At 46.1% G+C, this 22,960-nt stretch overlaps 1 protein-coding gene across 1 annotated transcript in view; it reads right to left on the bottom strand.

The window, feature by feature from the left end:
• Nucleotides 1-1,590: 1,590 nt before the first annotated feature.
• UACA (uveal autoantigen with coiled-coil domains and ankyrin repeats) overlaps nucleotides 1,591-22,960 on the bottom strand; it is a 54,186-nt gene continuing 32,816 nt past the window's right edge. The window contains exons 3-19 of the mRNA XM_055002395.1: nucleotides 18,976-19,064; nucleotides 18,431-18,495; nucleotides 17,197-17,254; nucleotides 16,563-16,633; nucleotides 16,363-16,469; nucleotides 16,064-16,245; nucleotides 15,541-15,581; nucleotides 15,128-15,217; nucleotides 14,330-14,437; nucleotides 13,460-13,492; nucleotides 13,071-13,169; nucleotides 12,718-12,754; nucleotides 10,095-10,147; nucleotides 5,815-8,538; nucleotides 3,007-3,159; nucleotides 2,260-2,325; nucleotides 1,591-1,762 (exon numbers count right to left, since the gene is read on the bottom strand). Of these exons, the coding sequence (XP_054858370.1) occupies nucleotides 1,691-1,762; nucleotides 2,260-2,325; nucleotides 3,007-3,159; nucleotides 5,815-8,538; nucleotides 10,095-10,147; nucleotides 12,718-12,754; nucleotides 13,071-13,169; nucleotides 13,460-13,492; nucleotides 14,330-14,437; nucleotides 15,128-15,217; nucleotides 15,541-15,581; nucleotides 16,064-16,245; nucleotides 16,363-16,469; nucleotides 16,563-16,633; nucleotides 17,197-17,254; nucleotides 18,431-18,495; nucleotides 18,976-19,064 (4,048 nt within the window). The 3' untranslated portion in view covers nucleotides 1,591-1,690. The remainder of the gene's footprint in view (nucleotides 1,763-2,259; nucleotides 2,326-3,006; nucleotides 3,160-5,814; nucleotides 8,539-10,094; nucleotides 10,148-12,717; nucleotides 12,755-13,070; nucleotides 13,170-13,459; nucleotides 13,493-14,329; nucleotides 14,438-15,127; nucleotides 15,218-15,540; nucleotides 15,582-16,063; nucleotides 16,246-16,362; nucleotides 16,470-16,562; nucleotides 16,634-17,196; nucleotides 17,255-18,430; nucleotides 18,496-18,975; nucleotides 19,065-22,960) is intronic.

Here is a 22,960-nt window from a genome sequence, read left to right as displayed (position 1 = left end):
CAGAACAGCCTTTGGGCAGGAACACTTTTTTTGGCCTGGTGGTTATTTGCAGCATAACACCCTACTCAGGGCACTAAAATGAGGAAGTCAGCATTTCTAAAGCAGGGCCCCCTTTAAAAGCTTTGGCTTTTCCAGAAATCCAGGATTTAGTGTTAGTCTTTGGAATTATTATATGTATACCAGCTCTGTGATGTTTCTCCTACAACACAGTGAGCCAGCTCTCTCCTTCCTAGCTACGCATTTCCTCGCATAAATAAAAGCCAGCATCATGTATTATAATACATAATATACAAAATATAGTGTTCGAAACCCAAAGAGAGCCTTGTCGGCTGCTGCTATTGACCAAATGGCAGCTGCGTGGGGCTCATGGAAAGGCCTATTAAGGGACATTCAGAATAACTAGGCGCATTTTTGGCATGCAAAAACATCTAAGGGCACAATCCTGCTCAGAAGCACCGTCCTGCACAAGCATCGCACGAGAACGCAACTTCAAGAGACCAGCACAGGCGAGAGGCCCAGCTGGGATCGTGCCCTAAGTGTTTCAGGCAACCACTCGCCAGAGCCTCGATCACACACAAGAGGTAGCAAGAAACATCACGAGGAGCGGCCTCCGTTTCACAGGGAAACCTCTGCTGAGGGTAGATTTACCTGCATGTGCTTTCACCTACCGGTGGGTCTTTCCCCCCACCCCCAAAACACAGCCTCCTCCTTGGCACTGATTTCTGCTAAGCCACACACATCTCAGCAGGTAGCAATTTTTTCACTTTCCTCCCTGCAAAGCCCCAGAGCTGTGCCTGTGTGCCAGTTGTTTCTTGGGAAAGTTCTTTTGAGACTGTTCCAACTGCTGCTTTTATACTTCAGTAAAAGTCCCCCCCCCACCCCCCATTTAAAGAGAATTCTTTAGCACAGTGTTGGGCTGCTGCAGTTAGAGATAAGGTAACAGCTTTTCATTTGCAATTATTCCAGTCCTGCTATTTCTGAAACACATAATCAGAAAAACAAAGAATTTGTGAAAAACGCATCTCTCGTTAAAAAAAAAAATACAACAGTTAGTGTTTCATGGAGTTCTTTCACGGAGAGAGCAATAAAAAGGCACCGCTCCTTAGAAAGGTGTAACTCGGCCAGCCAAGCCACAAGACACGATGTGCCACAAGCAGCTGCCTTTGGTAGTTTTCTGCTTGCCACTGCTACAGATACAATCAACTTGACACAGCCACCGAAATGCAGTCTTAAAAAAAAAAAAATCCACCCTGAAAACCAAAAGTACAGAATTTGGCTACAGTGACTTTGGTTCGGGACTCCTGTGCTTGCTCATATTTTGCATTTCTCAACAAGAAGGAACTGAATTTGTTGAGGCAAAGAAAGGGGAAGAGGGCAGAGTCTTATTTTAGTTTTATGTGGTCAATCTGACATGTCAGAACTTGGCTCGTGTCATCATTTTGACTACCCGAAAATAAAAGCGATCGACTATTGCATTCCGAACAGGAAAATCAAAAAAGCTCTGTAAGTGAACAATAGCCCTTTTTTGCTTGTTAAAAAAATATATAGTTTTTAACCCCCCACACTCTTGACAAAAGTGGGAAGGAGTGCTTCCACAATGGTGGCCGGAAGAGCTTAAGTAAGAAAGAAGCCCTGAAAGGTTAGTACATTTGTACGACTGCCTCCGGACTCAGCAGCAGCAACGACCCCGCTAGCAAACAAGGCCCTGCCGCATGCGGATGATCTGGAGCAAGGCAGCTTGAACATCTTCATCCATGTGACCCTGCAAAATTAAGAGAGCTTCAGCGCACGCTGTTCCCCTGGCACTTCTACACTCTCAGTTCCCCGCATGCTTTTGTCCAGAGATGATTCTGCTAAAGAGCATCTATTCAATGTGGCTTTCACTTAGACCCCAGGTAGCAAATTACAGCCTGTGCCCCACAACCATCCATCCTACACTACAGGTGCTTTTCATCCGGCCCTCGAGCGGCTTTTGTTGCAATCAGCTCCCAGCAGCAGCAGCAGATTGCAAGCTGGAAACTCTCAAATAATTCCAGGGCCGCTAAGAGCAGCAGAGCTGGAAAGTGGCCACATCTGAGTCTCAGGCCAAAACGATTGCCCACCCCAGCCTACTGCGCTGCTTCCCAGGGCACCACACGATGCCTACAGAATATCCTTCCTTGGAGACTTCCAGGAAGCACCCAGAGACGCACCAAGGTGGAAGACCAGCCTCAGCAAGCCACCACATTCCTTGGGATGCGGAAAAACAAGAACACCCACCTGAACAGCACTAAGAAGGTGAGTCCGATATATTGAGATGACTTCCTGATGCTGCCTCTCGGCATCCTATGAGACAGGACCATGGTTCAATCATCAACAGAGTGCACTTTGCTTTGGGGATGAACGAGATGTCACGGAAGGTACTGGGACACCTGTTCCCCCCCCCCCCCGCTTCTGCTCCCCCACCGCAGCCACCCCCCCAAGACTTACACACTCCTAAGATTTCAGCAGGCCTTGCCTACCACTCACACTCAGCTGACCAACAAAAAGAGGCAACCTTGGTACAAATCCAAGCTACAACCAAAGGGGGGGGAAAGCCCCATCAAGGAACCTGCTGGAATAAATCCAAAACACTCAAAGAGTATACAATTGGCCATCATCGGGCAATCGTATTTATTATATTTATTGTATTTGTACTAGTAAGGTTTGGGTTATGATGAAGTGTTTATGATGTGTTGTTAGAAATAGTTCCAGCACTTTATTTTTATCGGCACTTCTATATATACTCCTCACTGTACACTCTTTATTTGTTCTAGCAGGTTCCTCGGTGGGGCTTTCCCCACCACTCACACTCAAGCAGAGTACACGTTCATGCTCACATCACTCCCTCTGCTTTTTTAGTACTAAAACAGAAATGTAACGTTCACAGAGGCAAAACTCTCCCCCTGCCCCCCCCCCTCCACCGCTTCTAGGCACAGGGGCCCTGGCGATCTTGTGTTAGCTACATCCAAGCACTTCACTACTCACAGCCAGCTGCTGCTGCAGGCTCTTCACCTGGCTCTGGAGCACTTCTGCCTGCTGGTTCTGCCTCTTTGTTGGAATGGGACTGCTGTATGTCAGCTGAGAAAGGCCGTTAAGGGCCTGTTTCAGCCGTTCCACATCGCTGAGGAGCTCCGTTATCTGGAAGAGAAACACTGCAAGAGGTCAAACGTTCGCCCCAATTGATCCTTCAGCATTACCTATTTTAGCTTTTCCCCCTCCGATGGGAAAAATACTGTTCAAAGTACCAATTACAATAAAGAAAACAAGCAATACGGTTGTAGATAGTATTGGGTGTGTTTGTTCTAATGGCTTCCTTCTACTGCACAAATCTGTCTCTCTCTGGGAAGAGACTCCATGCTTCAGAGGAGGAACGTTTAGGACATTGTTCATATAAATAAAATCCACTTTCCCATGTGTTTGCCTGGGAGATCCTGTTCCCGTAACTGTGGCCACATTCAGACATGATTCATGACAGGCACAACTCTGGCTCACAGCCACGCTCGCCTGCTCCTGCCCCCCTCCTCTGCCCACACAGGAGACATCCTGGCTTGTTATTCTGTTCAGACACAGCTCAGAGAAAGTTACGTTTGTTTCTTCTTCCCTACAAATTGGAATTAAATCACGGCTTGGATTCCCCATTTGCAGGAAAAAACGTCTATTTATTCAACGCAAGATTATTATCTACAGTAGCATTCTTTAAACACACTAGAAGGGCAGTTTAGGATCCTATGTGAAGCTCCGTAAGCCAGCGCAGTCTTTCAATAGTCAAAGTGATTTCCAAATATTATGAAAAAAGGACATGTCCAAAACACACAAAAAGGTCAACATTTAATTATTGGATCCAACAGTCAGCATCCTAGAAAGCTGGATCTACACTGTGTGCTCCCCTCTCAAAAGACACATAGGGGAAGCCACCATTAACACAACTCTCAGTACAGAAAGGTTTCAAGTCTGGGACATCTAGATGTTTGGCTGACATTAGGATATTAGGATGTGTACACTTTCCAGGACTGCTAATTAAATGCTAACCTTTTCTATGTGTTTTGGACATGATCTTTTTATCAGTTTTTTGAAAGAGGAGCATCTGGGGCTAAAGTGGAGGAAAAGAAGAATCCCTTCTGTCAGTAAAAATGTTCTACAAGATCCAGGATAATATCTATTCTTAGAAAAAACTTGAGGTCTAATGCTACTCAATTTCATGGCTTAATGCAATATCACATTATCACTGATGACCAGATCTAAGATCCTAAATCAATTACCTTTGTATCAAAGAGAAATGTCACCCACTACTGAATAAGACAACTGCTGTTTTAAAAAAAGTTAAAGGAGATAAGAAAGGCATTCTCTTAATTCAGTATATTTTAAAATAAACTCTTGTTACTGAAAGTATACAACTGAAAGTATACCAACTCAATCTATTTTTCCAGACCTTCCACCACCCAGGCAGGACAATGCTGTATTTTAATATTTTATACCCGCCAATTTTAATTGTTTTGATATGATGTTTTAATGTTTTTATAATGTTTTTACTGTTTTAAGCTGTTGTTAAACTGCCCTGAGCCCATCTGATGGGGAGGGCGGTCTAGAAATGTGATTAAATAAATACTCTGATACCATGGCAACTTTTTATAATGTTTTGCAGGAACATTAAAGCCTGGAGATTTAATTGATCAGCAATGTTTGAATTCTCTCCACTGGGTTTGGAGCTCCAAGCATCTGGACATACTCTTAGGAGGACTTCAGTATAATCAATTTAGAGCGTTCGCTCCTAATTGGCTCTGCAGAAGGGTAACTTGAACAATAACGTTTCTATGCCCTCAAATAATCTTGCAAAATATTCATTCTACCTTTTTCCAGATGAATTAGTTGTTTTCTCCGCTATTCCTATAACAGCAGCTTTGCTAGTAGCTCACCAGATTTGTTACTAAGCTCAAAATAGTTTCACAAAGTTGTAAAGAATTTGCCAGTGCCTCTGTCCTCAAAACTGATATGCTGTGTACTATGGTCTATCAGAAAGTGAAAGGATCTTGCGTTCGTGTGCTACTGATGTTTCATTTCGAACACTATCTATTGAGTTTCCTTTTCTGGATACTCTTGCCATCACAGTAGAAAGGGGTGACTGTTTTGCTTCCTGCTCTCTATCCAGCCAGGCCGACAGTGCTGAGAATTCAGCCCAAACTCTTGTACTTGATCATGGAATACCCACAGAAGGGCTCTTTTCTTTTTCTCTGAAGGCAACCATATGCCATGAGAGAAGGTCTCGAATCTCCAATCCACCTTCCAAGCCTGGAAAGGAGCCAGGATTGCCCAGAACCAACGACACTGGAATACCAAAAGAATGTATTTTGCAAAAACCAGGAGCATACCTTATACCGCCATTCGTGATATACAGCAAATGCATTTTATTAGCCAAGTCGGGAGGTGGCTGCGCCTGCACGGTCTTAGGCAAGCGCTTCCCCCTCCCGATACCACGGGTATTAGCTTCAGTGGTAGCCAAAAAGTATGTTTTGAAGGGGTTTAACGTGCGCTGGAAACTACAGCCAAAGGGTGGGAGACAAGCCAGAGATGTGGGTATTTTTGGCCACAATCCTCCCACCCCCAAGACAACCAAACTTGCTTCTGCACAAGTCAGCTTGGGTTCATGAGTTCATTGCTCTCTCAGAGGTCAGCTCCAGGGGAGGAGGGATCCCTTTGCTCACACACAACCCCCTCCATTCTCATTTACAGCCCACAAAGATTTTACTTGCTCACACTCAGTTTCCTACTCACCCACCCGAGTCCAGCTCCACTGACCTTATTATCCTTGGCTTCCACCTGCTTTGCAGATTCCTGGATCCTTCTCTGCAGCTCCGTGATGGTGGTCAGGGACTTGTCGCATCTCTCCTTCTGGTCCTTTATCTCCTGCTCAATGCTGAAGCTCCTAGTTTGCAGCTCTTCCTTCTCCTCCCTGGTGGGCAGGTCCTCCGTTTTGGACCGCAGAGCCTCTTCCTGCATCGCCTCAAACTTCACATTTAAGCCTGCCAGCTCCTCCGCCATGCTGCTGACTTGAGCTTCCAGGTTGCTTTTCGCAGCCTCGTGCTCAGAGAGCGCAACCAGCTCTCGACTTTTTAAAGCCTTCAGTGCTTCTTTTGTGCTTAGGACTTCAGCCTGCAGCTTGGAGACTTCCTCCCTTCTCCTCTGGCTCTCCTCTTCCTTCTCTCTCAAGGCGGCTTTTGCAACGGCTGCCTCTCTCTCTCCGGCTTCTTTGATTCGTGTGTGCTCCGCCAAAGGCACTGACGCGGCACTTAGGCAGGCCAACTCCTGCTGCAGCTCCTGGGTTTTCTGAAGCTCTTGCTGCCAACTTGCCGTCTTGCTGCCCAGCTCTCCTTTGAGCTCCTCAATGGTGCCCCCGAGGATCTGCTTTAAGGCTTCCACCTCCTCCACTGGAACGTACTGGCCCTGGAGACGGCTCTGGACCTCAAGGGCCTCCAATCGCTGCCTGGCACTTTCTTCCTGGAGCCGCTCTTTTTCACATTGGATTTCTGCAAACTTCTGCTGGAGCTCCTGAAGCTCCTTGTTCAGGTCGTCCATCTTGCTTGTAAAGGCCCTTTCCATTTCATGTGCCTTCTCAGCCAGGATGTAATTCCGCTGCAGGTCGTTTTGGATCGACAAAATCCCGGCGCGCAACTTTTCATTCTCACCATGGCATTTCTTTGCCTCCTCCTCTTGTTCTCTGCATTGCTTTCCTTGTTCCAGCAATTGACTCTGCAGCTCTTGGATCGTGGCCTCAAAGGTCCGTTCCTTGTCTTCCAAACTGGCAAGGGGGGCGTATTTGGACTTGATGCACTCCTGGATCATGTCCAGCTCTTTTTTCTGGGCTTCAATCTCAGCATGCAGCTGTGACACCTCTTCTTGCTTCGCTTGGTATTTCCCCAGAATTTCGGAGTTGCCTTCCTGGAGCTCTTGAGCGTTTCTCTTCAGAGCATAAACCCTGTCGTCATGATCTCTCTTGCTTACATATTCCTCTTGAATCTGGTTCTGCAGGACTCTGAGCTTCCTTTTCAACACGCCATTCTCTTCGTTCCCTTTCACAAATTCTTGCTTGATACCTTCCATCTTCTCTTTCAGATCCAATAATTCCTGTCCTGTTTTTTCCAGCATGCCGTTCAATGCCAGCTTGCTTTCCTCATGAGTCGAAACTGGCACATACTGCTCCTTCATCTTCTTTTGAAGAGAAGCATTTTCAGCTGTAAGCTGGCGTGCCTTGGCTCTCTCCTCTTCCCATTTCTGGCCAAGCTCAGCAAGCTGCTTTTTCAGGTCAGCGATAGTGGATTTCAAGGTTTCCATCTGCTCCTCGTGCTTTTCTGGTGGGATGTAAGCGGCCTGGAGTTGATTCAGGTTCTCCTTTAAGCAGACCTTTTCCGCCAGCAGCTTCTCCACCTCTGCTTGGTACCCGTGACACTTTTCAGTGGCTTCCACAAGCTTTCCTTTCAGCTCCCCAAGCGCCCTGTTGTTTGCTTTCTTCAGTTCTTCTGCCGCCTTCAAAGGCACGTACTGGCTCTTCATCTCGCTATGAAGTGTGTCTATTTGCTCTTTCAGCAGGCCAGTCTCAGCGTTCTTTCTCTCCAGCTCCTTCTGCAAGGCCTGGCTCTGCAGCATCAGGTCCGAGTGTGCCCTCTCTAATTCCTGGGTTCTCTGCTCATACCTGCTCCTCAGGTGCTTGTGCTCCTCCGGCTTCACGGACTGGGCAAGCTGTGCTTTCTGCCTCTCGAGCTCTGCCCTTAGCATCCCCGTCTCTTCACGCAGTTTCTCGCGCTCTCCCTCCATCTCTGCTAACTTCCAGGCCCTCTCATCGATTTCACTGGAAAGTGAACTCTTTATTTTCTGAAACTTTGCTGCTGACTCTTTCAGCTGGCCTTCGGCCTCCAGAAGCCTCTTCTCCTTTCTCTCAAGTTCCACCCTCGACATGCCTAATTCCTTCTGCAACCTCTTGTTCTCCTCCACCAGCCTCCCTTCATCTCTCCTGAACTCTTCGACCAAGAGCTCGTTCTGCTTCAGCTGGTTCCTCAGCTTGCCCACTTCAGCAGAGGCCCCCTCGTATTTGGCCTTCATGTCTTTCAGCTGGGCCTTCAGCTCCTCTGCCATCCTGCTGCTGCCTGCAGCCGCTTCGCTGGTCAGGTGATCCTTCAAAGCCAGGAAGTGCGTCTGCATCTGCTTCACCTTCCCTTCCGAGTCAAACATCCTCTTCTGAACATCCTTTAGAGCGTCTTCGAGTTGCTTGATCTGCCGGTCAGACTCCTGCTTGGTCCTCTCGCACTCAGAGGCCAAGGCTCGGCACTCTGCTGTTTTGTGGGCCAGCTCCAGCTGCAGCCTGCTCGTTTCGCCTTTGGCCGCCTCGTAATGGCTGCGTAGATTGCTCAGCTCTCGTTTAAGGGGCTCGACCTCCGAGGAAGAAGAATGGCTGGGGCTTGAGAGTTCCAAAGGTCTCACCATCGACCTGCTCTGCAAGTTAGTGGATACCGAGGCAGCAGATCCGTGCTTTAGGCAAAAATAAATACAGTTTGAGTTAGTTTTCCATTCAGTAGCTTCTGCCAAAGCTATGCCTTTTAAAATGGTTTATGTAAAATATAAGAAGCTTCCTTGATACTTTATGGGAGATTCCATAAAACGCCATATGCTAACAGGTTATGCACTTGTGCTCAGCGAGACATAGAAACCCTGGGACATGTTTTTTTGTATTGTACTTATTACTGTGATATACGTCCCACACCCATTGACCCGTTGTTGAGAGAGCAAATTGGAAAATCTGATAAATGTAAGGTTATCTTCCTACTGGCTACTCAGAACCAAAAAGTTATCGAAACTGTAGCTAAATTTTTGTATCTTGCATCTATGAGGCGAGTTGTGTATTTGTAGACTGAGTTCTGGTTGCGTCGAGTGTTTTGGTTAACATGGATGTAATGCCAATAAAGGTTGCTGCTGCTGCTGTTATAAGAAGCTTCCACAGCTAGGTAGAAGAGCTTGTAGACGACACACAGACGCTTACAATTCAACCCCCGGCGTTTCCAGTTTAAAACAACGAATCTTGCGTAACAGAGCTTGCAAGAAACCTTACATGAGACCCTGGAAGAACCACTACAAGCTGGAGCAGACAGTAGCCACCTCAGACATTTTAAAGTGTCAAGAAAGGGTTAGATGAACCTTTTCTCCACACCAAATGCCTTTCCTCCACGCCAAGGTTGTTTTTTTAAAATTTTAAGCTATATTATTTCGATCAATCCTTTATTGCTTCAGCACAGCCATAGCAAATTTCAGCCCGAGCCCAATTTATCTGCTGGTTCATTTTTTGTTGTGGCCCCCACCTTGTGAAACAGCCTGCCTAAAATGCAGGAAGGCACTTGCAACGTTTTGCAAACTGTGTAAAACAGAACTGTAAAGGAACGGGATCGGGGCTGTAGGGTAACAGAACAGGTCAGAAAAGTGCTTTTATAAAAGGAATCTATAGCAATGCTTTTGGTGTCTATATTATGCTGATCTTACTGCACTGCGTTCTAATGCAGTAACTCCATTCTCTGCGTTGTTTGACACCTTATGTCTGATACTTTTTTGCATTATTTATAATTTTTGTGATCCTAGTCCTAATTGCATTGCTTATTAGATGACTTATGCTATCATGCTATTTGACTGCACTGACTTACACTGTGTGATCCACCTTGATTCTCAATGAAAAAGGCGGGCTGTAAAATAAATAAAATCTCTAGCCAGGAAAGATCAGTATCTTAACATTCATTCCTCTTGCCCCACTGGCCCACATTTTCACAAGCCAATTTCTGTTTGGAATACATCTATACTACTGCAAAGGAGCCAGCTGTGCATGGTAACTGTGTCAATCGGCCAATTCCTCACTGTTCAAGGAATCAGAGGCAACAAGGGAACTGAGACATGCCTCCTGAAGCCTCACGAGGGCACCAAGTGAGCACCAAGTGAGTGACACACCAATACGAGCAGAGCTGCAAAGCCAGCCGTCTTGCACCAGTAGCAATGCTGCAGATGATATTGTCAAAGTGTAGGACTGCGCCACCAGAATGCATTACCTGTTGTTCCACAGAATATCCTGAACCCTGCTTAAGCAGAACTTCTTCTTTCCCTTCAGAAAGACAAAATGAACATTTTCAAATCAGACAGTGAATAAATACGAAGTTTAAGTGCTCCATTCTTTTAAAATGCAGCAGCTCAACTCACACGGGAGTGGAGAGTGCCCTGAAGTCACAGCTGTCTTATGGTGACCCCTGGTGGGGTTTTCATGGCAAGAGACCAACAGAGGTGGTTTGCCATTGCCTGCCTCTGCAACCCTGGTCTTTGCTGGAGGTCTCCCATCCAACTGCTAACTAAGGCCGACCCTACTTAGCTTCTGAGATCTAACAAGATTAGGCTTACCTGGCCTATCCAGGTCAAGGCAAATGAAATCTTGCCCTCAAGTCATAGCTGACTTCTGGCAACCCCTGGTGGGGTTTTCATGGCAAGAGATTAACAGAGGTGGTTTGCCATTGCCTGCCTCTGCAGCCCTGGTCTTTCCTGGAGGTTTCCCATCCAATTGCTAACCAAGGCTGAGCTTCTGAGATCTGACCAGATGAGGATCACCTGGGCTATCCAGATCAGGGCTCAACTCACACTAACAGACGCTTAAAGTTTATGAGACACTGGTCATTCACCAAAGCAACTGTGGCATCACAGAATTCAGAAAGCCAGTGTGGTGTGGCAATCAGTGACCCATGCTGTAATCCCCACATCATCATGAGGCATGCTTGGTAACCTCAGGCCAGTCACATACACTTAACATAACCTACCTCACAAGTAGTAAAGAGTCCAGTAGCACCTTCAAGAGTAGCCAACTTTATTGTAGCATAAGCTTATGAGAACCACAGCTCTCTTCGTCAGATGCATGAAGGGTATGAAGAAACTGGCCAGAAATATATAGGTTGTGAGGGGAGGGAGGGAAAGGGTGCAGGCAGTGAGGGCCATGTAAATGTAAATCAGTTGCAAATGTCATGAAAGAGGTAGAATCCAGGATGGGTGTGACCCCTTCCCTCCATTGCTGAATCTGAATGGAACGCCTGAAGGCAGTTACTTCTGGTAATGCGATAACCATCCAGAGTCTCTATTCAATCCAAGACTGACTGAGTCAAATTTATGTATGAATTCCAATTCAGCAACTTCCCATTGGATTTTGTTATTGAAATATTTCTCACTCCCTGCATCCTCTCCCCACTCCTCTCACCACCTATATATTTCTGGCCGGTTTCTTCATATCCCCCATGCATCTGACAAAGAGAGCTGTGGTTCTCGAAAGCCCACGCTACAATAAAGTTGATTAGTCTTAAAGGTGCTACTGGACTCTTCTCTATTTTGCGACTACAAACTAACACAGCTAACTCCTCTGGTTCTCTCTACCTCACAGGGTGGTTGTGAAGGTTAAATGGAGGAGAGCCAGATAAATCCCCCTGATCTCCTTGAAAGAAGTATGGGGCAAAAGGGTGCTAGACAGACTGAATCCACGAGCATCCTCAGTGCTGAGGATGAAAGGCCCTGGGCCTCAGGACAGCCCAGGAAACGGAATATTAGCAGGAAGGAAGTGAACAGGTCTTGGAGGAATTTCATGTGCTGCCCAGCTGGCCAGATCTTTCGATAGCTAGTCTACTGACTTGGAAAGTCGGGAATTATTCATTTACAGGAACAAATAATTCAGAGTGTGTACATACATATATACATACACCCTCTTCTGTCACATTATCCCACAGTTCAGCGACTTCCTGTGTCGAACTAAACTCTCTGCTGGACTAAACTGGCTACGGAAGGGGACTGCAAACTGCTTGAGTAAAGCCAAAGCAGCCGGCTAGCCAAGCTTTTCTTTGTGTGCGGCAAAACTACATCCAGGCCACTTTGCACCACCTAACTGCACTTCTGTCTAGATGCAATGCAACTTTATCTCTTCTTTAACCGTACAAAACCAGTCTTCCCACAGCCACAACCCGTTTCACGCCTTTCAAATGAATTCAGCCAACTGCCAGGATTCCAAAATGTGAAGGAGAACGCAGATTAATAATTTCAGGAGAGCAAATATAAAAGCAGCCCTGCTGGGTCAGACCAGTGGTCCATCTACTTCAGCAGGCTGTTTCATTCAGCAGCCGAAGGGCCAAACAGATCAAGCAAAGCGGCCAGGGCCTTCCCGTGATGCTGACTCCTGGCACTGTGTTTCAGAGGGTTATAAGAACATAAATGATCAGAAACGAAGGAAGCCAAGTAACAGGACCAGCTGTGGCTCAGAGGCAGAAGGTGCCAAGTTTCATCGACAGGACCTCCCACTAAGCACTATTAGGTAGCAAATGCATCTCTCTGCAGAAGACCACAGCCAGCCAGCACCATTCAGAGGAGAGAATAATGAGCGAAATGGGCCAATTGTTCCACATGTTTGTATTTATGTGTTCAGTGTGCACTGGCCCATCAAAGGAGCACCAATTGGTATTCCAACTGACAGGGCCTCCTCCCTTTTGCAGGTGATAATGGACTGGGAGTGCTGGCGCGTTACCCAGGCCTACAATTATGAGTTTTAACACTAAGCGGCCACAAGTGGAAACAATGAAGCAGAGTAGAACGGCCCACCACAATGACAAACCTCAGTGTCTGAACGCTATTCTAGGTATCCAGAAGGTTACTCACTGTTTCCAAGAACACTTCCAGGCACTGCATGGTCACTCTGAAATAAAAACACGAAGGCGTAAGACAAGAGTTGATCAGGCAGCGGAGATGATTAGCTGGTTGCAAAACAGATGGGGTTTCAGAACAGATCCCAAAATAGCAAGTTGCATTTACAATCCCTGTAGACAGAGCAATCCACTGGGAATATCCACCGGCACAAAGCCACGTGGAAAGAAACGGAAGTGGGACCTGTTCCCACAGGACTCAGAGCGAGGAAGATTTTCACTGAGCCCTTCCTGCCACCATCTTTCACCCGCTGACTCTGGAAAGAGCTGCCAGGAGTAGCTGCTTCCTTCCCCACGAAAGGAACACACCTCATAGAATCTCAGCTTTGACTTCAGAGCCTCAAGAGCTCGCAAGCTTTCTTCCTGCTGCTTCTCCTTTGCTGTCAGGAGCCTCCCAAGTTCATCCTTCTGAAAACAGGCATGAGAATGCCGTGTGAGATACACCTGGCAGCATTTAAGTACCAAGCCCCACCCTACCTTGTGCAAATCAATTTTAATGGAAGTACTGTGCGTGCCTAGGATTATATACCAGAACTGGCCCCAAAGGAAAGGGCTCCAAAATCAGGGGGGGGGGGGAATCACTTCCTCAGATCAAACCACTTGAGGAGAAGGAGACAGAAATCCCCCCCCCCCCCCAAGTTCAGATTTCACAACAAATAATTCAGGATGGAAAATGTAAAATTGAATTCTCTCCTCACCTCACTTTCAAGATCATCAGCAACCATTTGTTCCTGCAATACAAAACACACAGCGCCCCAAATTAAATTATGCGTTTCCAAGGCACTCGTGTCTGAAAAAGGATGTTCATATTTTCTACCTTCTCCTAGACGTGGGCAGGAAAAGAAAACCCACTAAACTGCAAGCCACCCCCCAAGAAGTGGCACGCGGTCTTCATAGAATCATAGGGTTGGAAGGGACCTCTAGGGTCATCTAGTCCAACCCCCTGCACAATGCAGGGACTTCACAACTACCCCTCCAACTGCCCCCGTGACCCCTGCTCCATGCCCAGAAAATGGAGCTCTTCCTGCCCAATGCACCAACTGATTTCTTGGCTTTGTGAGCGGTCTTTTGGAGTGCAAAAAGCAGAAGCAATCATTCTTCAGCAGTTTTTACACACTGTTAACATAGTCCAGATCTCAATGATGGAGCTGGCTGAAAATCCAAGTAAATGTACAGGCCCTCTGCTCTCCGTGATAGCACTAACGCCACAAAGAGGTGCTGGTTAGACGCGCAGAGTCAGATTTTTATGTTCTGCACCGCCAAGTAGCCTTCACGCTCAGAATCTCTCCAACAGTAGAGCTGCAGCACGTCCTGCCCCATTTCCACATCCTCCTCAGCATCAGAGTGGAACAGAATTGCTCCTTGGAGGGTTTTCTGGGCCCAGTCCTGCTTCTCCCAGGATGCCAGTGGCGAGCCTCAACCCCAGAAGGGCAATAATGGCCACCACCCACAAACCCAGACTACACAACACTTCCATGATGGCAGCCGAGCAGAGCCTCCTAGGTTATGCCCAGGGAGCAGAGCGACATGAGCCACTGCCAGTTGCTTCGTCGCAACCTGGGCTTTACCTCGTTCAGCTGCAGCTGTAGCCCATTGATTCTCTCAAGTAGGATTCGGTGTTCCTGCTGGATCTCTCTCAGTCTGCCTTTCAAGTCTTCATTCTCCCTTTCCAATTCCTTCAAACAAGAACGGATGTGTCAGAATCTGGACCACTTACCAAGCACAGCATTAAAGCAATCTCTAGACACAAGCAAACCTTATCTAAGCAAATTTTCGCCTGGTTCCTGCCACTAGCAGGCACCCTTCCATACTCGCTGCACATAGCCAGGCATATCCAGCTTCCCTTGTCCGTAACACTTAGGGGCTATCAGCACTTCAGGGCTGCAGCTTAACTCAAGCCTGTTGACAGCTGGAAAACCAACTCTTCAGCCTCTCTACAGCCAGGCCTTTTAAGCAGTGCTGTGAAATCAAGAGCCTTTTCACCAAGACAAGGCATCAATAGACTGTGTTAGGATGTGCAGAGTGGCTTGGATATGCTAAGAGCTGAACTGCTCAACCCAACCAGCTCATTCTGCTTTGCTAGGGACCAGGCCACACTTCTCAAGACAAGCATGGGAAGTAACAAAGACACCCTATACCCCCTTACCCAGCCTCTCCCCCACAGAATTAGAAGTGGGAACCATGCCAGAATTCCCTTGTATCTTCTTGGGCATACCACCAACAGGACTCTGGTCAGGGAAGCCCTGCTAGTAGGTCTAGAGTTTGGCCTAGGGTGCCAGCTGAGACCCCTCATCTCAGGAAGTGAAGTTTTTTAGGACCCTCTCATTTGAGAGAGACGTTCAGGAAAGTTAAATTCCTTTCTTCACCTGTACGTTCCGGTGTTCCCTCTGATAGGGCTTGAAGCCTGCTTCCTCCGGGGCACTGGGCAGACTCCATTTTGGCAACATGTTGGTCACCTACAGTGTTAATGAACAGAACTGAAGCAAGCTCTTTGTCCACAAGCAAAAATACCAGCATTAACTTTCCGTCAGGAATAGCGACAGACTTTCAGTTGTCACGTTCATATTAGGCAGCTGCAGAATAACACAAGACCCATGCAGGCAAGTAGGCGGAGCTACACTCAGGAAGTGGGGATACGGACACAGGACACGGTCTGCTTTTTAGGAAGGGCACAACCACCTCTACGGAACGGATGGCAGGAAATAAGGCCTTCCAGGGATGGCAGAATCACTGCTTAAACCACAACAAAGCAAAGAGACAGAAAATACAGAATCCTTACCTTTAATACAGGCTGCCCTTTCTTCATAACTTCATAGCTCACTAAAAAGAAAATCACATTCATTCATCACCCAAGTTCATTCTGAGAACTGGACTGTTAACTTACTCTGAACAAGCTGAAAAAACATGACTGACAATTTGCACGATTAGCACTTTATGTATAATACCACACACATGTTCAGGTTTTTAAAAGGGAGAAGGGAACACACACATGCACACAGAAGGAAAGCTACGGAATCCCTTAAGAGCACCCGACAAATTAAAAGATACTTCTCTTTTTTGGTTTATGCAGTATAGATTCCAGCCATCAAGGATCCCTTCACCCATCTCCTCCAACAATAGAAGGGACAGAGCCCAGACTACAGCAGGCAAGGGACCAGGGGTAAGGCTTCAAGCTGACCACACCCTCCAAAGCTCCCTATCCCTGGACTCCCATACCCATCTAGACTCCTGTGAGCAGTAAGGAGCGAAGTAAGTTCCTCGCTTTACTGCTCCCTCCCCAAGTAAAAGGAAAGGTGACGTACTTTTGCTGGACTCCTCAAACACAACTTTTATGAGCTGCAAAATGTCAACGCTGTCACCAATCCGTGCGTAGTAAGAACAGTCATGGCCAAGGGCGTCAACCAACGTGATATCCGCACCGTTCCTGAGCAAAACTTCCACAGCATCCTTGCAGCCATATTCACAACCTAACATCAGAGCAGTCCTGCAGATGAAAAGACCAAAGGCAAGACAGCTGCGATTAGCTTCATGGGGGTTCTGAAGAAAAAAACCCACTCAGCCAGAAGTGCAGCAAGAAAGTTCTACGTGACAGATGCATTACCGGTTCTGCTTGTCTCTCGCATTGACATCACCACCTCTGTCTAGCAGAAGTTGACATATTATTGGACGACACATCTGAGTGGCCAGCACCAGTGGCGTCCTTCCATCCTAGAGAGAAGAAGGGGAGGAAAACATGAAGGAAAGAGTGCAAGGGGTTTGGCCAAAGCAGGAAGACTCTGAAGGGGTACAGGCAAGACTTACTCCATCTTTGGCATTCACTGAGGCTCCATGATCACACAGCAGCTGGATGCTAGAGGGGCAGTCGGACATGGCTTAGAGAAACAGAGGACCATGGTCAGCAAAGGGGACAGTTCACTACTGGCAGGCTATTTGCTGGACGCCAAATCTCAGCCACTATATTGCTTTAGTAAAAAGACAATCCGCTCTGCTTTGTTACAACATCCTTGCATGGTATCCTGCAGATCTGTTCCACTAATACTTTCCCTGCTGTTGTCCTTTCATCATAGAAAAGTGACACCACTAAAAGAGCAGATCTAAGCCCATTATTTCTAACTAATGCTGAATACACAGCTTTTTTAAAAATAGAAAATACAGCAGTTTTGTCGAGATTCTACTCAGCAGATAACACCCACCACTTTAATACCAGCCCTGCAAAGAAGTTCACAGGAACGTGGTCCACCAAAGTGGTTAGCAACTTATCTAGCACACTCATGACCTGAAATAAGAGAAGCCATCTTCTTTCTGTCCCAACACTGGACAGAGATTCTGGCTTGCCACGGGCAACTAGGCAAGTGGCTATTTTCAAAGCTGGCTACAAACCAGGGGCTTGCTCATGGTGTTGCGGGCAAGGGGCACAATGGAAAAACATCTTTACCTGCATCATGGAGAGCAGTTCGACCCTGCAGGTCCACATTTTCTGTTGGGCAGTTGTACTGTCAGAAAAAGCCAGGCGCGTTTTAGTATCTCAGGGGGCATATTTAAAGAGGACATCATTTAGACTCACAAGAGCAGCTGTCTTATTACACAAGTATTTCACAAAGTGTTTAATCGCAATTCGGTCACATTAATTTTTTTTTTATACAAGCCAAGCCAGACCTTCATATGGTAACAGCAGCTAACTTACAAATTTGGAGCTCAAGCACTCGATGGGTCTTAATAGAGAAACGCTTCACGTGAGCAGAGGCATCCCTGATGACGTCTGCCCTGGCTAACAAAGAGCCCTAGGCTTGCCCCTCTAATGCCCTCTGATGTCTGCCTGCCCCCTTCTGAGCACGTGTTCAGAAACCAGGCAAAGTCTTGCTCGTGCTGTTCTGCTTTTGGTTTATTGTTTGGCTCTACTAGATCACAGTCTGGAGAGAATTGTTATTTAATGTTAGTGTAGTGGTTAGCAGAGATGGGCACGAATCGGAAAAAAACAAACCATGCAGTTCGTGGTTCGTCAAATTTCACGAACCACAAACCACGAACTTTCACAAACCTGCCCCTGGTTCACGAACCGGTTTGTTTGGTTCGTGAAACCAGCACATCCAGGTCAGAAAGTAATCACTTCCGGGTCAGCAGAAGGTCACTTCCAGGCCAGAAGAAGGTCCGCAGGAAGTCCATCCCCTGTTGCCTAGGAAACTGATTGATTGGCACCAGGCTGTCTGCAGTCACGAACCAAAAAAACAAACCAAATGAACCAACCTAAAGTTCGTGGCGGTTCGTCAGAAATGGGATCTGATGAACCGCAGTTCGCGAACCACAAACCGGTCTGGTTCGTGTTTAATTTTGGTTCGTATTTCAGTTCGTGCCCATCTCTAGTGGTTAGAGCATCCACTGGGCTAGAATATGATGGAAGCAGGTTCAAATCCTCATGCTGCAATGGAACCTACCTCACAGGGTTTGGGGGTGATAAAATGAAGTAGATGATAAATAGCAACGGCTTAATATCTGTGGTTGAATCTACTAACTGCATTTCTGCCCCGGGACCATTTTAAAACTGTTTCACATTCTGCTTTATTTTGACGGATGCTTTATACTTTTCCTCATCGGTGTGTCGGAAGCAAGAATGTTTCTGATCATTAATTCTTATACATTTAACGCTGAACAAATTGTCACGCATTCAGTACCTGTAATAGTTTTTGCAGGCAGAGCGCATGCCCGTATTTGGCAGCCAGGTGCAGAGCATTCCTCCCTAGCAGGAATAAAGTGACAAGGAAAATGGGGAGTCATAAAACAGCATGCCACAATGTTCAAGAAATAAATACCGGAGACCTAAACGCACACAAATGTACACAGGTGGCTCTGTAAGTGATACCTATACCTCTTAGGACATACTGTTTTATAGAAAAAGACTGGCTCAAACCGTCAACCAGATGCTTATTTACATCCTTTTACCACTCCCTTGTTTCCATTTGCTGCAAAACCCCCCCCTCAATCAACCCAAACCCCACCCCCAGACTCCAACAACCACTGCATCAGGGTACACAACAGGTTCACAAAGCCACAAAACACTAAAAAGCATCTTCGCAAGTTTTCAGAAGTTTGCTTAGGGCCAGGACTTTTTACATTTACTCGGTACCTTTGATAAAACAGTTCAACCTGCCAAATATTCTGTAAGCTCATTTAGGAGCACCAGCAAAATTATCAGTACATTTTGAATGAAGAGCCGTACCTGCTGCATCAGTAGCTACAATGTCAACTCCATGTACAAGAATGGTATTCAGACATTCAAGATTCCCCTTTGAAGCTACAACATGGAATCTAAACAAGAAGGGAGGAGGGAAGTAAGATTACTGGGTACACTGATCACAATGAATGGAGGGGATGTGAAGAGACATGAACTCAGACTCACCTCAAAAGGGAAGAACTAGCAATACAGGTTTAACTGCAGCTACAGCCTCAGTCTACTGCTGAAATTTTCAGTCATGAGTTATGTAACTCTCACTAATCTTTACAGCAGATTGATAGAGTAGGCCACTATTATTTCTACAGAACAAATCCAGGGCAGAAAGATCTTGGTGGCCTATTCGTGGCCAAGCTGAGACGGCCCATTACCCCATTTTGGTTCCTTGGTGTCGTCTCAGCTCATTTCCATCTAAGCCTGCTTAGCAATACAGTAGCTACCAATTTCTATGATCCAGTACAAATCAACAAGAAACGCTCTGGACTGTTTTCCTGATTGCAGCCTGGGAGGATCACACTACGCGAGTGAGAACTACCTAAACAGAATTGTTCACTACACACCATTCAATACACATCCTGAGGAAGAACTCTTAATAGTAGAAGCTCTCATCACTTATGATTTAAGGCCAAGCCAAGTACTGTGTGGTAACCTGAGACTACTATTCAAAGCTTCTTAGCCTTGGATATTCAGAAAGTTCTGAAATTACTACAAAATTTCTCTTCTCCCCTCCTCTATCATGTGGGATGGCAGGTATGGGAACAAAAAAAGGGACCTGAAAGAGAAGCAGACATCACACAAGTAATATGAACCATATGGGAAAGGCCAAGCCCTTTTCTTCCGGTCTCCCAACAACCCTTCCAAGCAAACTTTCTCTTTCTTTCTTTCTTTCTTTCTTTCTTTCTTTCTTTCTTTCCTTTCTTTCTTTCTTTCTTTCTCTTTCTTTCTCTCTCTCTCTCTCTCTCTCGCTCTCTCTCTCTCTCTCTCTCTCTCTCACACACACACACACACACACACACACACGGAAAGCAAAAAACGTGATCTATTCATGTCAACACAAGCTGAATATAAGCAAAAAAAAAAACCTCACAAAACACTCAGTTTTCCAGTAAAGGATCGTTTTTAGATAATATTGTGTATCACACCATCTAGCAAGAGCAGGCCCTCCCATTCACTGTGGGCTTCCTTTTAAATACCAATGGATTTTTAAAAATAAACTATGCTTAGATGAATGTGTCCAGATGTGTTCCTCCTGTCTTGCACTTACTGGGAAGATAGAAAAGGAATGAAAACATGGGGTACTAAAGCTACAGTTATACCTTCAAATGGATGAACGGGTGTGGAAGAAGGCTGGAAGGACATGAATTGAAAATAAATTGTATTCTTTTAATTTTTTTAATCCTTTTTTAAAAATATCAATTTTTCTAAAATAAAAACAAATCTGGAAACAATCTTGGGCTATGAATGAGAATAAATCCACACTTCTCAAATTCCAGGGAAGAATTTCTTTGCATTGAAAAACTGCAGGAGTAGCTACATAGTTTAAGCAAACAACACTCAAGATTCTGAAGATGCCTAATAAAATCAAGAAAATTTGTCCATCAGTATAAAACATGCTTGGGAAGTGATACTCATTCAGTGGCTTAGGAGCCACCTGTGGCCCATCTGAGCACTGTTCTCTGCCCTATGCTTCATGAAACTAGGCAAGGCCACTGTCCAGTAGGGTTTTTGGTGGGCAGGGGGTTCCCACCTTGAAGCAGCTGCCACAAGAGGGACTGGAGAGTAAGCTGCGAGCCAGGGATGAAGAGCCCATCCTCTCCTACAACTTCCCTTGCCCTGTTCCCCAGCCTCTGTGCTCTCACCTCAGCATCCAGGAGGCTGTTGTGAAGACAGAAAGCTGGCCACACAGAAGAGACCATAGTTCTCTTTGTCAGATGCATGGAGGGTAAAAAGAAACTGGCCAGAAGTGTGGTTCTCGAAAGCTTATGCTACAGTAAAGTTAGTTATCCTTAAAGGTGCTACTGGACTCTTTACTATCTTGCTACTACAGACTAACATGGCTAACTCCTCCGGATCTATGAACACTGAAGAGAGTAAATCCACCACCACAATAGCAACCCCACAGAAAAAAGTCACACAGGGTGGGGCTATTTTTCTCCCTTTCTCCACAACCAGCCTGCTCTCCTGCAGGCACTTCACCAATCACACGCCCTTGAGCTGATGTGCCTCATGCCAAGGAGGGAGGGGAAAGGCAGATGCAGAAGCCCTTCCTCTCGCTCCAGATATACAAGGGCTGAGTAAAGTCTCAAGGCTAGTGGTGAGACACATCCCTGCATACTCAGAGGTAAAGATCACTGGCAAGATAGGCAAAATGTTTTCAGAATCTTAAAGCACCGTATCAGCGCTCGATACTAGAAATACTGGGAAGGTGGATTTTTGCTGTCCACCTCTCAAGGGAGGGTTCAAGTGAATTTCCTTTATAAAATAAAACAAAAAACAAGGAAGCTCTACAATGAAAAACAACATTGTATGCATCTGAACAAAAATCATATGTATGTTAAGGTGCCCCCATTAAGTTTCACATCATGTGAAAAGTGTAAACAGTTATATTGGGCTCACGGACAGTTTCGCCTCTGTGCATCAAAGCCTTTTCCTTAGTCTTCCAGTCCTAACCCTCCTCTTCTGTAGATTTAGGTGTTTACTGTGTGTTTATCATCCTACTTTCTTGCTGAGACTCAAAGCAGATTACAGAGTTAAAATAACAACGTAAAGACCACTAGATGGGCCCACCTTCAGTAAGATGTATAAATTTAGACTGTAACGTTTTAATTCTAGCAACCGGTGTCTTGAAAAGCTGGTATTAAGTTGCAAAGTATGATCTAATGCATACTTTGCCAAAAGAAAAGCCAGCAAACTATTCAAGTGTTCTCAAAGCCCCAGACTTGTTCTGCTCATAAACGTTGTAGATTCATTTCATTCATTTTATACCCGGCTAAATCACATGCAGGCTTATTCAAAAATGTGGAACTGACGTGCATCTTGCATGCTTTCTTTTGTGGACCTTAGGGCGCGCCATGCCCCAGCCTGAATAGCCCAGGTGAGACTGATCTCAGAAGCTAAGCAGGGTCGGCCTTGGTTAGTAATCGGATGGGAGACTTCTGACGAAGACCAGGGTTGCAGAGGCAGGCAATGGCAAACCATCTCTGATGGTCTCATGCCGTGAAAACCCTGCCAGGGGTTGCCATAAGTCAGCTACGACTTGAGGGCACTCTCTACCACCACAGGGCACTCCCTAAACCTGCGTGTCTCTCTCTCTCTCTCTCTCTCTCTCCATCCTCTGCCTGTTAACGTTAATGACTGCAAAGGAGTAGCCATGTTAGTCTGCCATAAAAAAATGAAGTAAAAGTCCAGTGTACCTGAAACACGAACAGCCTTTACGTCTAACCGAGATTTCCTGAGTCACTGCTTACTTCTTCACATATGTAGCTTGCCCCATAAGGATTTTCAGCTTGATTTCCATACATATCCAAAGTAGTGAGCAGTGACACATGAAAGTTTATACTGAAATAAATGCTGTTGTTAGTGTTTAAGGTGCCACTGGAATTTTGTCAGCCTTGAGCCATTTTCCCCACCCCCGCCCCCATATACAGGCCATCACACCATTCTCTCTAATCTCATATAAGAGCAGCAGAGGTCAGCATGCAGCTAGGTGGTCACATACCCTATGGTGTGCCTCCCACCCCCACCCCTGTAGCCTACAGAGGAAGATAACTGGGGCTGAAAGAGCCAAGGAAGTGTTAGATGCACAGACTCTAAGTTACAAGAACTCACAATACGAGGGACTGCAGAACACTTTTACCATTATGTGAAAGCAGAATTTAAGGCTGGTATCTTAAGATACAACTTTTTGGTACCACGTGCTCTGTCTTAAACAGAAGGGTTGACTTGTGAAGGTCTGGAATGCTCACGCAACTTT

This window comes from Eublepharis macularius, chromosome 18 (genome assembly GCF_028583425.1).
Source record: "Eublepharis macularius isolate TG4126 chromosome 18, MPM_Emac_v1.0, whole genome shotgun sequence".
Taxonomy (NCBI): Eukaryota; Metazoa; Chordata; class Lepidosauria; order Squamata; family Eublepharidae; genus Eublepharis; species Eublepharis macularius.
Note: the sequence above shows the minus strand (reverse complement) of the source record. Positions and strands in the feature narration are given on the sequence as shown.